At 48.2% G+C, this 15,353-nt stretch overlaps 1 protein-coding gene across 3 annotated transcripts in view; it reads right to left on the bottom strand.

Moving 5' to 3' along the window:
• Nucleotides 1-15,353, bottom strand: part of PIK3AP1 (phosphoinositide-3-kinase adaptor protein 1) — a 113,079-nt gene that overhangs the window by 16,985 nt on the left and 80,741 nt on the right. For all 3 annotated transcript variants that reach the window (XM_059169312.1, XM_059169313.1, XM_059169314.1), the window contains 5 exons: nt 14,534-14,629; nt 11,964-12,161; nt 10,651-10,716; nt 8,624-8,829; nt 4,933-5,005 (listed from right to left, as the gene is read on the bottom strand). In XM_059169312.1, coding sequence (XP_059025295.1) covers nt 4,933-5,005; nt 8,624-8,829; nt 10,651-10,716; nt 11,964-12,161; nt 14,534-14,629 — 639 coding nt within the window. The remainder of the gene's footprint in view (nt 1-4,932; nt 5,006-8,623; nt 8,830-10,650; nt 10,717-11,963; nt 12,162-14,533; nt 14,630-15,353) is intronic.

The raw sequence follows: 15,353 nt of genomic DNA, 5'->3' as shown, positions 1-15,353 counted from the left end.
AGGGCCCATGAGCACTGTTGACCCTAATAGCTGGTTATCCTATGCACCAGCAGAGTTCTAGGAGCTTCCCAACACCCACGAAGTAAACAGTATTATCACCATTCCCAACGGAAACTAGTTCCAGAGAAGTGGAGTAGCACATGGCTGGTAAGTGGGACAGATGGGACTTGAACCCAGGCTTGGAGTCCAGGCTCCTAACCACTACTCATATGGCCTCTGAATCCCTCAACAAATGATGGGTGCTAGGTGCGCAGTCTGCAGCTGACAACAACGGCCCAGAGGGCTAATGGAAGTGAGTCCATCAGCCCCATAAAAGGTTCTGAGACTTGTGAGGCTGATCAGTGACTTTGGACCCGACAGACTTAGGAAGAGATTATTCCTTCGCTCTGCACAGCATTAAACTGGTCTCTTGACTGGCTTAGCCCGCCCAGTAGTTGATCTTCAGTCCTCCCTAGATTTCCACCCTGGGTAGACTGAGCAGAACAAAATATCTGTGAGGGCCCATTGCCCACTTCCTCCCCGGGAGAGTGTGAACACCAGGTGAGCTGGCGTCACAGGGCTCCCGTGATGCCCTGATCGTTCCCAAGTCCGGGCACAGGGCCTCTGGGAGAGGTGTGAGCTCCGTGTACTTTCCAGCCAGGTGCTCTTATCTCCAGGGCCCCACATCCTCCTCCGCGTCTCCTCTGCGGTGGGATGGGTGTGGCCAGGGGTTCAGGGAGTCCAGGAGCAGAGGTGGCTCCTCGAACCAAAGCCAGAATCTGCCTAAGAACCGCGAATAGGGAAATGACAGCCATAGGAAAGAGGAAGTTCGAGGACAGGGTAGACTGAGCCTGTGGGAAACACTCCACACAGAGGAGTCCACAAAGCTGGACTGTGGTTTGCATGGACCTCACACATGCCTCATCCTGGAGACGAGTTCCAAGGGCAGTGTTTGGTCCTAGTATTAAACCAGCTTTCTAGGTCTCAGTGTGACACAGATCCTTCCCACACCCTCAGGCTCTCCTCATTACCACGGCGCTGGGCAAGCAGCCTCCTGAGCCTGGAACCACGTGGGCAGAGACCCGCCGGCTGTTCTGCACCTGGGTGTGGGCCCAGAGCGTCTTGGGGCCCAAATGGGTATCAGCCTTTTATTATTTTTTTTTCTTCAGCTTTGACCTGGTATTTTTTTTTTTTTTAACAACACTCTCTTAAAGGGAGGTTCTTATCTGCTTAATTCACTTCAAGGCAGCGATTTCCCACCCTCAACCGGTTCTAGGAGGAAGGAAAGTAAAATACACAGGAAAAAAAAAATAGGAGTCAGAAGTTCAAAAAATCAAGTAGAGCCAGTCTATCAAAGCCTGATATTCGGGGCGCCTGGGTGGCTCAGTGGGTTAAGCCGCTGCCTTCGGCTCAGGTCATGATCTCAGGGTCCTGGGATCAAGCCCCGCATCGGGCTGTCTGCTCAGCAGGGAGCCTGCTTCCTTCTCTCTCTCTCTCTCTCTGCCTGCCTCTCAGTGTACTTGTGATTTCTCTCTGTCAAATAAATAAATAAAATCTTTAAAAAAAAAAAAAAAAAGCCTGATATTCTTGGAAGAAAGAAACAATGGCAGGAATAGCAACCAGTACTATATTGCACAGTACTTTTCCCAGAGCGTGTCCACATGGGTCATTATACCTGCTCCGAACTTCACTTCTTCCCTGTGAACTTGATAAGTCAGGTACAGCCATGGGTGAGGAAACTGAGGCACAGAGTGGTTTAAGGGATTGTCCTGGATCATAAAGGGATGCAGTGATTGGAGTGGAGGGACAGGAGCCCAGGCTGCCTGGCACCTGGCCTGCTCCTCCCCGTCCTGCCACAGATGAGCCCCCCACACACCCAGAACACAAACACAGACTGTCTTCATTGGGGTGTCCAACAAGCCACGGGCCGTGCCAGCCCCTCTGAGTTACACCATCCATGTTCTACACCATCCCAGCAAGAATAAAACAACTCCCCAAGGCTGAAGAAAGACTAGCACGTTATTAAGAACAGAATCTTACTTTTTAATTATCCTTGGTATTCTAACCCAAATCAAAGGAAAATAGTTACCGCTTTTCTTTCCTAAGGCAAATGAGATTTCTAAATAAACAGAGACAGCCCTTATGTTTAGAATGGGCTCCGTTCCTAGAAAAGGTCCTTTAAGCAGAAATGCCATTTGTCAGCCCTAATTTTCCTACAGATCGATGTTACCCTGTGTCACTGGTTTCTAAATGCTTTTCTTTTTTCTTTTTCTTTTGGCAAGGGTGGGGAGGAAGTAGAGTTCTTTTCTTTTCTTTTTAAGATTCTATTTATTTATTTGAGAGACAGAAAGAGAGAGAGAGATTGAGAGAACAAACACAGGGAGGGGCAGAGGGAGAAGCAGGCTTCCTGATGAGCCGGGAGCCTGATGTGGGGCTTGACCCCAGGACCCGGGGATCATGACCTGAGCCGAAGGCAGATGCTTAACCAACTGAGCCATGCAGGTGCCCGGGAAAGCAGAACTCTTTCCTCTGATAAAAACAGAAGCTCAATGTGGAAAACAGATTTCTTTTTTTTAAAGGAGATGCAATGGTCAAAGCAGAGTAGGTTGCCCTAAACCTGTCACAATCCTAATCTCTTCCCCTGCATTCCCCTACCCCACCCCAGATGTCTACCCTGTACTTCCACAAGCACACACAAGCAGCCCTGGGGCTATGCAGTGAATATAACATGGAGCATAGGGTCCAACTTCCAAACTGCCTGAGGCTTTCTCTGGAAACTAGATGACAAGCACCCCTCCCCCAAGGGGCTTCCCCCAGACATGGGAGCTGGCGTATAAATGCCCCCACTTTTTGGCCCCTCCCATGGTGCTGTCCATTGAATCCCAGTGTCTCCTGGGACAAGAAGCTCCAGTCTCCACAGTGGTAACTGCATTTTGCTGGTCCCCTCTCTCTTCCTCTCTCACTTCCCCACTCCCCCTGTGTTCCCCGGGATCATCTCCCACATCAGCTCTTTGCTCTCAAATCCTTGTTGGGGAAGAAAACGTTTTAGAAATGGATCATGGTAATGGTTGCATGATATGGGTGTATTTAACACCACTGAATTGTACATTTAGGATCAAGGATAAATGTTATGTTATGGGTATTTTACCACAATAAAAAACAAAAACAAGGGGAGCCTGGGTGGCACAGTCAGTTAAGTGTCTGACTCCTGGTTTCGACTCAGGTCCTGATCTCAGATTGTGAGATCAAGCCCCAAGTCGGACTTTGCATGGAGCACAGTCTGCTTGGGGCTCTCTTTTTGTCTTTCCCCACTGTGCTCTCTCTCTCTCAAATAAATAAATAAATCTTTAAAAAAAAAAAAAAAGTGAACATGAAAGGAAATTCTTGGGGCTAATGGGTCGAACATTCTTCCTATGGGGGAATGTGGTCGCCAGTTGTTCCGGTCTAGTGTCAAATTAGATATGGTTTGATTTTCTACTAGTTATGACATTAATCAAAGCCCCTAATGTAAAAGTAAAATACTTAACACCTCCCCCTCAAACCTAGCCAGAGGGTCTTCCTCTTGAAGAGTAGAGGGGAAGGAAAGCGAGGGCATTTAACCATGTTCCTTTGAAAAAATGTAGACCTTGACCATTCTAGTGTAACGACACTGACAGGTATCACTTATTCAGAGCTGATTAGCTTTGGGTGAACTTTGTATAATGTTCCAAAACCCAGGAGTCCAGGACTGGACCCTGGATGGCGAGTCTCAGCCCAGCGCATGCTCCCTGGGGGGACCTGACTGAGAGGACGCCAGCTGCTGTGCAGGTGTGTGGTCCGTAGGGTGTGTCCACGTGACAGGCATCTGCACGAGGCCCCAGCTGTCCCCTAACTTGTTCAATCCTCACAAAACTCTCATGGGGGAGGCATTTTTATTTGTGCCACTTTGTAGATGAGGACTGAGGCTCAGTCGGGGCACTTATCTTGTCTGGTTCCCAGCTAGTTGGGGAAAGCAGCAGCTAGCAACTTGACCCCAACCCTGAATGCCACAAGGCCCACTCTGGTCCCCTTTGACTCTCCACCATGTGTGTGTGTCTTGCTTCCGCGTCTCCATTGTCTGGGTGGTAAAGGTGTGAGAACACCCAGTGGGCTCAGTTTGGACCCCCGCTGCCCAATGCCTGTAATTCCAACACTACAACTCTTGGGACTTCAAACACTCACGTACCACCAAATCACAGCTGTTTTTGAGGCTGCCTCTGTGTCTAAGTATGAAATGTTTCATTTAATCAAGGCTTCTGTCTTTGGGTTTATGCATTCTAGTTTTAAAAAGCACCTCATCCCTTTTTCTACCTAGAACCTATGGTCTGACCTGAAGATTACTATGCAGATCCGCATAGCAATCCCATACTATATGCATGGGATTTTCTCCTTTCTCTGCTCAAAAAACATGTCTTCCTAAATGCCAAGCGGGGAGAGACAGGTGCCTGGGGAGAAAGTTTTATCCTCCTCTTTGAGTGAGAGGACGAGAGATGCAGAGGTTAATCTTTTCATTTCCTTGGTGACATGTCTTATGGGCCAGGTACTAGAGACACAGAATAAACAAGACAGGGGCCCCTGGGTGGCTCAGTTGGTTAAGCATCTGACTCTTGGATTTGGCTCAGATCATGATCTCAGGGTCGTGGGATGGAGCTCTGCACCACACTCTGCACTGAGTGTGGAGCCTGCTTAGGACTCTCTCTCCCTCTCCCTCTGTCCTCTCACACCCCACATGCCCTCTTGCAGTGAAAAAAAAAAAAAAAAAAGACAAAGCCATTGCCCAAAAGAACCTCAGAGTACAGTGGGATACCCAGAACTGTAAACAGGGTGATAGGCACTGGGCAAGCATTCTGCCCATTCCAGCCACAGCAGAAAGGAGAGTTAGAAACAACAGGTGCCAGCAGACCCCACAATGCAGCAACCCCAAAAGCTACATACCTGCTTGCTTCCCTGATTTTTGCTTCTCCCTTTGTCTTCGGGTGATGCTGTCTCTCAGCCGTTTAAGATTTTCCTGGAAAAAAATTCAGTTCATTTTCAAAGTATATAGGAGAAATAATACCCTCTGGGCATTGAGAGTTTCTTTCAGATTTTATGCTGTTTGCAAGATACATTCCATTGCAATAACATCTCCAACATGCAAATGAGACTGAGTGCATTTGCCATCGGCCCCCTAGAGAAACTCAAGTACTCGTAGAAGTTGTGCCTGAAGAGCAGACCCCTTTCCTACAACAAAGAGTCTCCCCTTCGCTCTGGTTCCCACCTTCTTCCCAGCCTTAAAACCCCCTGCCCTCCTCCTTGTAGGCTCCTTTACCAAGCCAGTCCTGTAGTGTTTGGAAATACTCCATGCACCCATCTGTCTCTGAGACCCTTTGAATATGAAGGGCGATGATTCCTCCCCATCAGTTCATTCCAGGTCTGGGTCAAGGTCCACCTTCTGCCTTAAGGCTCTCCAGACCGCCCCAGGCCTTAGTGACCATAGATGCCACCTGGCCCTGAGATATGCGGCCTGGCCCAGCTCATCTGTGCATGTGTGTGGCCTTGGGGTGTGTGTGTGTGTTGAATCTTCAGAGAGACTGTGCACTCTTAAAGGCCAAGACACCAGGCCTTATAGCTTTCCGAGAGCAGGCAGTCAAGTCTATCAGTCATTGAGCAAAGGTTGAATAGACATGTGAGGGCTGTAATTTGTTGCTATTTTAGTAACAACTACCTCAAAGTATCTGAACATCTGAGAGAAAATGCCCAGGGACTAATATCTAGACATCCAGAAAGGTCCCCTGAAGGAGCCAAAGGAGGCCAGCGTGGGAGGGGTGTTTGGACTGTGACTACAGCTGAGACTGAGCTGGGTCCAGGAAGCAGCAGGGAAACACGGGAAGGTGTGGGCTGGGCACAGGTTTAAGGTCTGACAGAGTGGAGGTGGGAGGAGTCGGCAGCAAGGAAATCCACCACCTAGAGACTATGTGGCAGGCCCCACGAAGGTGCCAGAAGCTGGCACCGGAGGGCATAGGAAGGAAGGAGCCAATGCAAGAGGAAGGACATCACAGAACAAGTCCAAGCAACACATGCAGCTGGCTGGAGACAGGGCAGTGAGGGAGAAGAGCCCAAGGGATGGAATGTCTCAACCTCAGAGTCTGGAAGGTAACAGTGCGGTGAACAGAAATGGGGAGCCAGGAGAGGGAAGCAGCCCCAAGGTATGGTTTGTTGCTGGACATGCTGCAAGTCGTGAGCGCCTCAGCAGGACACACCCAGCTGGTGGCTGCACCGGTCCACAGGTGGGACCGGAAAGGGGACACGGACTCAACACCACCTGCACAGAGAAGGACCTGAAGGGAACCTGGGTGGTGCCCACTCACAGGAGGGGAAGTGAAGGAGACAGACAAGTGGACAGAGGCATAGAGGAAAGGGAAGATGGGGGCAGCCCCCAGAACAGTCTTCACAACCACCAGTCCTGGGATGGGGGATGCTCTAGAAATATCCAGAGGCTCTCAAGGGCACAGAGTAGGGTCAGCTCCCACGGGCTGGGATTGCCTGCCATGGCAAATATGAGCCCCCGTTGTCAACCATACCCAAGAGTTCTAGGCACGTTGAAGGGACCAGCAGAAGCCTCTTGGATACAGACAGAGACAGCTAACATCTGCTTTGCATTTACTGAGTGCCTGGTATGCTGAGTCCTTTATGTGGTTTACTTTGTCCAATGTTCTCCCTTCACATGTGAGATGGGAAACAGAGGTACGGAAAGGCCGAGGTCATCCAGCCCCGAGTACCAGAACAAGGATGTGACTTGGGCTGCCAGGCCCCGGAACCCTGACTGCTCTTAACTACCATGCTCCGTGGGCCAGGGACTGGCCAGGAGGAAGAAAAACGTTGTTGGCCCAAAGCCAGGCTATTCCCATAGGACCGCAGCTTCCCTGCATCTCCTAAAAGAGGAGGACCCCGGGTTCCTGTCGGCACTGGAGCACCACCTCACTGTCAGATCTCCAGGAGGAGGGAGGTCGGCTAGCAGAGCAGGGGACCCTCTTTCAGGGAGCACTAAGAAGGCATAAAGTGTAGTGAAGGGAGCATATAGACCCTGGTGTGAGAAAGGGCTCCTCTGCCTCACTACTATCCAAGCCTCAGTTATCTGTAAAATGGGAACAATGCTACTCCTCTTGCAATACACACTCTGAGCAACAGAAGAGGTTAGGTCATTCAGTGCTGAGCATTGTCAGTAGACTGTTGGCCCAGCTGGACAAATGCTGCTCGATGACTCACTACTCCCATGCTAGGGAGACAGGACTCCATCTCTGCAGTAGGTGAGTGCTGGCCCCCCAAAAGCAGGTGTGTCAGGTCTTCTGAGGACAGAGGACAGAATATACACCTTCTGGGAAGCACCATGGGGAGATGGAGAGAAAAAGCAACCATTCTGATCCTGCCTTTCCCTCCACTTCCCAGGTGAGGGGTCTTGGACCTGTCCCCTAACGCCCTAGGCACAGCTTCTTCTTTCTAATACGAAAGGGCTGGACCATGGATATGCTTCCTAAGGTCAAGTCTGAGTTCTTCCAATTGCTTTAAATTGTGCATGAAGTACACGTATGGAGTTATATAGATTCTTACAAAAATAACACGAGTCTTGGGTGCCTGGGTGGCTGAGTCGGTTAAGCATCTACCTTCAGCTCAGGTCATGATCTCAGGACCCCTGGATCGATCGAGCCCTGTGTTGGGCTCCCTGCTCAGCAAGGAGTCTGCTTCTCCCTCAGCCTATCGCTCCCCCTGCTCACACGCTCTCAAATAAATAAATAAATAATATTTAAAAAACAAAACAGGAGGGCGCCTGGGTAGCTCAGTGGGTTAAGCCGCTGCCTTTGGCTCAGGTCATGATCTCAGGGTCCTGGGATTGAGTCCCACATCGGGCTCTTTGCTCAGCAGGGAGCCTGCTTCCCTCTCTCACTTTCTCTCTGCCTGCCTCTCTGCCTACTTGTGATCTCTGTCAAATAAATAAATAAAATCTTTAAAAGAAAAAAAAAAAAAAAGAACAAAACAGGAGTCTCCTCCAGGAGCCCCATCCTCCAATCCCAGACTCCTGAATGGTCACCCTAGCGATGGCCCTGAGGTACCATCTCCTGACCTCTGGCTCTGCTTTTGTATATGTGCCTACAGAAATACTGTTTGTGTGTGAGCATGCTCTAATGTGGGTGATTTTTGGTCTGTGACTTGTTTTGTTGTCTTAGTTCTATTTCTTGGGAACAGTCCAGCTTCTCTGACTTCAAAGGTGTGACGGTTCTGTGAGAGAGCTGGCACTAGGAGTAGAGAGAAAGGTTCTGAAAAGAAAAAAGGCCAGAAAGCCAAAGTATAGGACCACATGCAGAGGGAAGGGGCAGCTGAAAAATTAGGGTTGACAGGTAAGTCTTTGTTCCTGATCCCTAGACTCACGACAACTGGCAAAGCCATCCAGTTCTCAGCCTGGGGGCCGTGTGGGTACAGATGACAGAGGACAGACATATACACGCATGGATTCACAATGACACTCAAAACACCCATCCTGGGCTTGGCCACAGGGGCTCCATTACAGCAGCACACAAGACAGCGCTGACCCCATCCTCCCCTTTGCCCAGTGATGAAAAGGACCTGAAACCCACCAGACAAAGCCGGTTACCTGCTGGAAGCGGAAGGACTCCGACCGCTTCTTCTGGTTGAGCTGCCACTCTTTGAAGTGGAGCACAGCCTCGTCCACGTTGACGATGCCCAGCTTCACCTGCTCCTGGAGGGTGATCAGCTGCCGCTGGCCTGGTGTTTTCATCCCAGCAAAAGGGTCATATATACTTGACTGAGGCCTGTCCCTCCATGGTCGGACGAGAGGCTCTGCAAAGGATGGCAAAACTCAGGATGACAGCTCCCCGATCAGGGAGGGCAGGCAGGCAAGTGGGGTTAACGAGGCTGGTCACAGGCTCAGGAGGATGCATCTCAAGAGAACGATTCCATGTGGAATGAAGAAGGGGGGCATAGGACAACGAATCAGGGAGGGGGGGAGCAGCTAATGACTTCAAAGCCTGTTATACTAAAGTAGACAAGGCCACAGCATTTTAGGAGGCAGGAACAGCACCCACTGGGCAAGTCAACAGAACCCCCAAACCTGAATGACCAAGAAGCCATTAGCCATTAGCCATTGAGACTAAATTTCTCAGTTTCGACACTATTGACACCTTGGACTGGAGAGTTCTTTGTTGGGGCGGGGGCATCTTATATGCTGTAGGATATAGCCTCATCCCAGGCCATCCCCTCTACCCACTAGAAGCCAACAGCCTCCCCTGCCTCAGCTGTGACAACCAAAAATATCCCAGACATTGCAAGTATCCTCTGAGAGGCAGCACAGTGGTTGAGAACTGCTGCTTTAGACTAAAATCCACGCCCAGAAGAGAAAATACAGGAAATTCAGAGAAGGAGAAAATACAGGAAAGCAGGATGCTCCGGCCCTTTACTTTCCTCCATGCCTCCAAACTGCATGGGCACCATGACTGTGGACCCATGGACATGAAATACCCAAGAAGACTGGAATGTCAATGGAACCAGGATCTATCTCCAGTGTCACCAGGTATAAATTAAGTGGTTCTCCTTGGGTTGTTCCTCTGCCAACCTCTCCTCCACATGACGAAGTCATGGTTCTCTGCTTTGGAGATTCTCAGAAAATATGAAGGCAACCCCTATCTTTCTCCAGCTGTGAGTCCATTAAGTTCCGTGGAGAATGAGTTCCCTGCAGACGTGATCGGGCCACTGGGGCTTATGAGGATGACCTGACATTTTACTGCTCATTTCACACAGGGCTATCTCTGAATCTGAATTTCTCTAGCAGAACCCCCTCTGGACATTGTGATTCAGGGAGAGAGCAAGAAGGAAAATGAGAGAGGACTTCAAAGAAGTTCATCTGTCGTTCTTCCCAGCCATTCACTCATCTGTCTATACACACCTACAAACCTTTCTCCCAGACTTGCCTTCTTCGAGGCTGTCTTTAATTGTGATGAAAGGGGTGTGGGGAGAAAGCAAAAAGCATATGCCCATCAATTCCACTCTCCTGCTACCTAACTCCTTGGGATGCCTTCCAAAGCTTAGATGGTGTCGTGTCTCCTTTTCATAAGAATCCTCGATGGGATAACATGGAGTGTCTCTCTTTAGTACACAGAAGTTAATTAAGAAAAAAAGGAGGGCATATCTCCTCATACTTCCCGAAAAAGTCTTTTGAGGAGGAAAAAAAGGGAAGAAAAATGTTACCCAACCGCAAGCAAAATGTCTCTTAAATAAAAGATGAATGAAAGTGTTGCCTAGCCAGTACAGCTGGTGTAAGTAAATAGCAGGTAAGGCTGTATCCTTAGATAAAGCCTGGGGACCAAGCCACCCACTTTCATCCTGTTGGCACCAATCTCACTATTTACACTGTTTTGTGTGCTGTCACAGATACATTCTAGTATGTTTGTATTCTCGGTATGATCAATCTGTACGCTATTCTAAGGTGCCCCAATCTCTACTCCTCTCCCCTCACCATCAGTACAGACCATGCAAGGTGTCCCCTGGACCTCTCTGTGTTTCAGGGCTGAGGAGTCGTTACACCTGCGAATTATTGAAACACGAATGCTCTCGCCACCTGGAAGTTCAGGTCATACGAAAGGAAGCTGAGCACATGGGACTTACCTTTCCGGATGCTCTCTGAGGAAACGTAAAAATTCCCAGGCCGCTCTTGACTTTTTTCTGCGAAAACTATGAAATAAAGAATATTCTAGGTAAAAGCCAAATCAGATTTCTTTCTAAGAGGCTTCAAAATATTTTAGATATTTACTGGAAAAATGACCAAAATCTTATGCAAAAATGGAAACGGTGGCTCACATTTTGGGCCACTGTATGCAGTTCTGTAAAACACACCTCCCGTAGGAGGCAGCAAAGGTGCCAAAACTAGAGGGATTATGGAATAAAGGCATCCCAAACAGACAGGATCTTGATGCCAGAAAGACAAAGCCAGCCAGAGGGTATGATGGGTCGTTAAAGAAAAGGGTAACGTGGACAAGAACATGGGCTGGGCCTGGAGCACCTTGAAACTGGAGAATAAAAGGAAGTGCGACTCAAAATCAAAACTGAAAAAAAAATGCAATATTTGAGATAGAAATTACTTGCTGTTTGTCTGAATTTCATATGTAGCTGGTCACCCTGTACCTGAAGCTCTGGTTGAGGGTTACTTTCCCAATTCGTGATCTCCTTTTGTCACACCTCCCACAACTTCTTAATGCTATTAACAAGGGAATGGAGGTCAGGTGCATAGATCTGCCAATTCCTAGCTCTTACAGCATCTGTAATCCTCTCAACACAATTGAGTCTTAAAAGAGAGCGAAACTGACAATGCGTCAGCATCTAACTGGCATCCCGGGGACCACTGTGAAGAAGTCAGACCTGGCTCTCACCAGTTTGTATTAGTGTATGTAGGTAGACAGCCTAGCATAGTGGCTGAAAGCCAGGACTGTGGAATCTCATGTCCTGAGTTCAAATCCTGACTCTGCTACAAGGTAATAGTCACCCCAGTAGGTCTCTGTCTTCCTCAACTGTACAATGGAGATGATAACAGCCTTTACCTAATACATTACTGTAAAGATGAAATGACATGTTCCAGATGGAGTACTCTTGGTAGATTTCAATAAATGTCAACTATTAAAAATTAATAATAGTTTAATAGTTTGAGGAGATAAAAATATACCAGCATTCTTGCCATCTGGAGTAGAGGTCTATCTTCATACGGCACGTGAATATGTCTGGGAAAGCCAGAAGTGACCCTGACCATGGCCCGTGGGCCAGCTCCAGAATCTGCCCTGAGCTCTAACCCCATCTCCTAGGGCTGGTTAGAGACCATTCAGATAAGCACAGTCTCAGCATAGTGGTTCAGAAGCTAAGAGGATGAGGGGAATTCTCGTCAAGTAGCCCCAAAGAGCCCACTGACCATCACTCCCTGCCACACTTGCCTTTAGAAATGTATGGCTCATTGTCAGGCAGGTGGTGAGTGCTAGGGGCACCGGCCTCAGGCCTGGGCACCGGCACAGGGGGTCTGTTGGCCAGGTCCACAGTAAAGGCCTCATCGTCATCCACCGTGTGATACACATCTTCTTCTGGACCTCCGTGGTGCAGCTCCTGCTCCAAACCGGCCATTCCCATGCTGTTACCTGGAAACACAGAGAAAAGTGCCGGAAAGCAATGACCAAACAAACTGGGTGATTGACAGTCATAAGAACAGAGTGAGTGACCATAACTTATTTGCCCAGTACTGCCCTTCAGCAAAGATCTTCCCCTGTACCGTCTCCTGTATGTGCTACTGAGAACCCCACGCGAAGCAACTGAGAAAACACTGATATCACCATCAATTAAGTGAAAGGGAGTGAGCACTAGGCTCTATCATCTTAATTTTACTGCTGGCATTCAGTTATTCGTCCTACTGGGACTAGAGAAAAGGGAGCATAGCCCCCAAAGCCAAAGGACCCTTGGAACCACCCTCTGGTGCCTGGGCAGCAGCATGAGGGCAGCCAGGAGTTGTCGTCAACAATGGTTCCAGCAATAAAATGACCACAGCAAATGCTTGCTGTGGACTTCTCTGTGCCAAGTGCTGTTCCAAGTATATTACCCGCATTGTCACCTTAGACGGTGTTAACGATACTGTGGAAGAACTATAATCACTCTTGTTTCGCAATTGAAGAAGCTGGGCCCTTGGGGATTTAAATAATAGGCCCATAGTTACGTAAAGCTAGTTGGCATCCAGGAAAGCTGGCTCCAGAACCTGTCTCAACCTCCATGCTCTATGGGTTTTTTTGCAACCTTTGCCCCCCACTCTGCCATCCATCAATCAGAAAGATGCTTGCCTCTCCCCCTCTGTCCCTGGGGTCCCACAGCCATAAGGTTTTTGCTGCCCACTTCCTGGTGCGATACTCTGTGCTGGGACCCGATTGCAGTGGGTTTGAGAATCTTGGCAGACCCGACCATATGCATCGCCCCTCATCCACGTGAGCTGTGTGACCTCGGGCACCTCATATACCCTCTCTGAGCCTGATTTCCCTCTGAGACCTATTCACAATGTACTGTGAGGACAAAATGAGACAGTAGAGGAAAAGCACCCAGCTCAGTGCCTACACATAGTAGGGGTTCTCCTCTCATTTCCTTCTTCTCCCCAGCACCACGCTGCTATCAATAGATCTTTATTAAATGCCTGTTTGAGATACAGAAATGCATAAAGCTTGGGCCTTCTTCCTACAAGATTTCCAATTCAGTGATTTATCAGAAGCTTTTTAGTTGCCTCTTTTCTGAGCTGTGGGGAGACCACTCTTGGCTTCCCTGTGTCCTGGATCCAGAAGACTCATTGACCAGGGGTCCCAACTTATCCAGGGGCTCTGAGTTCTAATGTTCTCCCTTCGAGAAAGTTTCCAACTAGTGGAGAAGTTCCCACCTGTTCATCTTTGAACATCTTGTACAAGGGCATGAAGAAATTCTGGAGAGGCTTGTCTGATGTTAACAAAATGAGGCATCCTGGGGGAGCAGGTGGCTACCCTACTAGTGACAGTGATTCCCAAGGTGCCTGTTCCCTTCTGCTTTTACAGCATGAGAACAGCCATAGACAATAATAAGTGAATGGATATAAAGTGTTCCAATAAAACTTTTTTATAAAAACAGGCAGCTAGCCAGGCTATGGTTTACTTACCACTACTCAGAACTGTTCTTTCCTCTTCACTGTCAAAACTGCTTCTCCCATCCTGAACCCCATCCTCTTAGCATCCTGCTTTCTATGCCTACTTCATCAACAGACCCCACTCCCATTAACTGTAAATGATTGGACAGAGTTAAGAAATCAGCAACACAACTGAACACCTTCCCTCTCTGACCTTCCATGATAATAATAATGACAATAACAACAACAATCATAAACCTTCGTTGCTTGCTCTATGCCTAGCCCTGCTCTGAGGCCCCCTAGACAATACATCATTTAATTCTCACAACATTCACCTGAGGACACGGAGGCCCAGAGGAGTTGAAAGTTTATCCAAGGTTTTCCAGCCAGCTGAAGGGGGAACTAAATACAGATCAGAGTTCATGTTCTTAACCATGACGCAAGATAGGCTCAACTTAACAATGTTTGCATCCACTCCTTTGTGTTCTCCACCTTCTCCAGAAAGTTGTCTCCTGAGGGCACTTGATCACATTTCATTCTTCTCTGTGCCCTCTGGTCCAACATCCAGAGCAGTGAGTAGCTCATAGTTAGTAATCAATAAGCTTTAGTCAAATAAAAATAAGCCCATGCATTTTAAAATAGGTCTAGTTGGATGCAGCTTATTACCCACATGAGTGGCTCCAGTGGTATGAACTCCTTCCTGGCCTACTGTGACAGGCTGATGGGCAGCTCACAGGGATGGAGTGCCTTCAATCACGCCATATGCCAGGTACGTGGCAGCCCATTCCATGAATGGAGCAACTGTCACATGAAACCAGCCAATGTTCTTACGTTTGCTTCTCTTTCCCTCTTTTTGTTTCCCTGCTCACAGTTGCGAATTACCTTCTAAAAACTTGCGGATCATAGAGTCCTTAGTGGTCCGAGAGAAACCATCTCCAGGGATTGGATTAGATGTACCGGCTTGAAGCATTTCAACATCTATAAGAGAAGGAAACTAAGAGTTTAGATATTGTTCTTTCACATAGGCAAGGAGATTTTACAGATGGATGTACAAGATTCGACGAATCAAGAGATCCAAGAATTCACAAATCCATCCATCTTCCCACCCACGCATGCATGCGTCCACCCATCTGTCCAACGATCTATCTACTTAGTAAGAACCCCCTGTGAGTGTGAGGTATAGAGGAGAGCAACATTCACAACTGTCAGGCCCTTTCCTAGACCACAAGACTCAAAAGGTATAGATATTATGCTCGTCTTCATTTGAAACAATGGGCTTAATTTTTTTTTTAAGATTTTATTTATTTATTTGACAGACAGAGATCACAAGTAGGCAGAGAAGCAGGCAGAGAGAGGAGGAAGCAGGCTCCCTGCAGAGCAGAAAGCCCGATGCGGGGCTTGATCCCAGGACCCTGGGATCACAACCCGAGCTAAAGGCAGAGGCTTAACTCACTGAGCCAACCAGGCGCCCCTGGGCTTAATTTTTAAATGGATAATATAGCATTGTTTATAACAACCAAACACCAATGGGAAGCAGAAGTAACAAAGAACAGATAAAACTGGTTTACTCAAACAATGGAACTGTATGCAACAATTAAAAAGAAGATGTTGGAGCCACTCCTAGCACCGTAGTGCCATCTCAACAGCATAGCAGAAGAATTCTATTTCTAGGTCACCCAGGGACATGATTATTTATAAGGAG

Source organism: Mustela lutreola, chromosome 4, assembly GCF_030435805.1.
Source record: "Mustela lutreola isolate mMusLut2 chromosome 4, mMusLut2.pri, whole genome shotgun sequence".
Taxonomy (NCBI): domain Eukaryota; kingdom Metazoa; phylum Chordata; class Mammalia; order Carnivora; family Mustelidae; genus Mustela; species Mustela lutreola.
The sequence above is the reverse complement of the archived record's forward strand: the minus strand, read 5'-3'. Positions and strand labels throughout refer to the sequence as shown.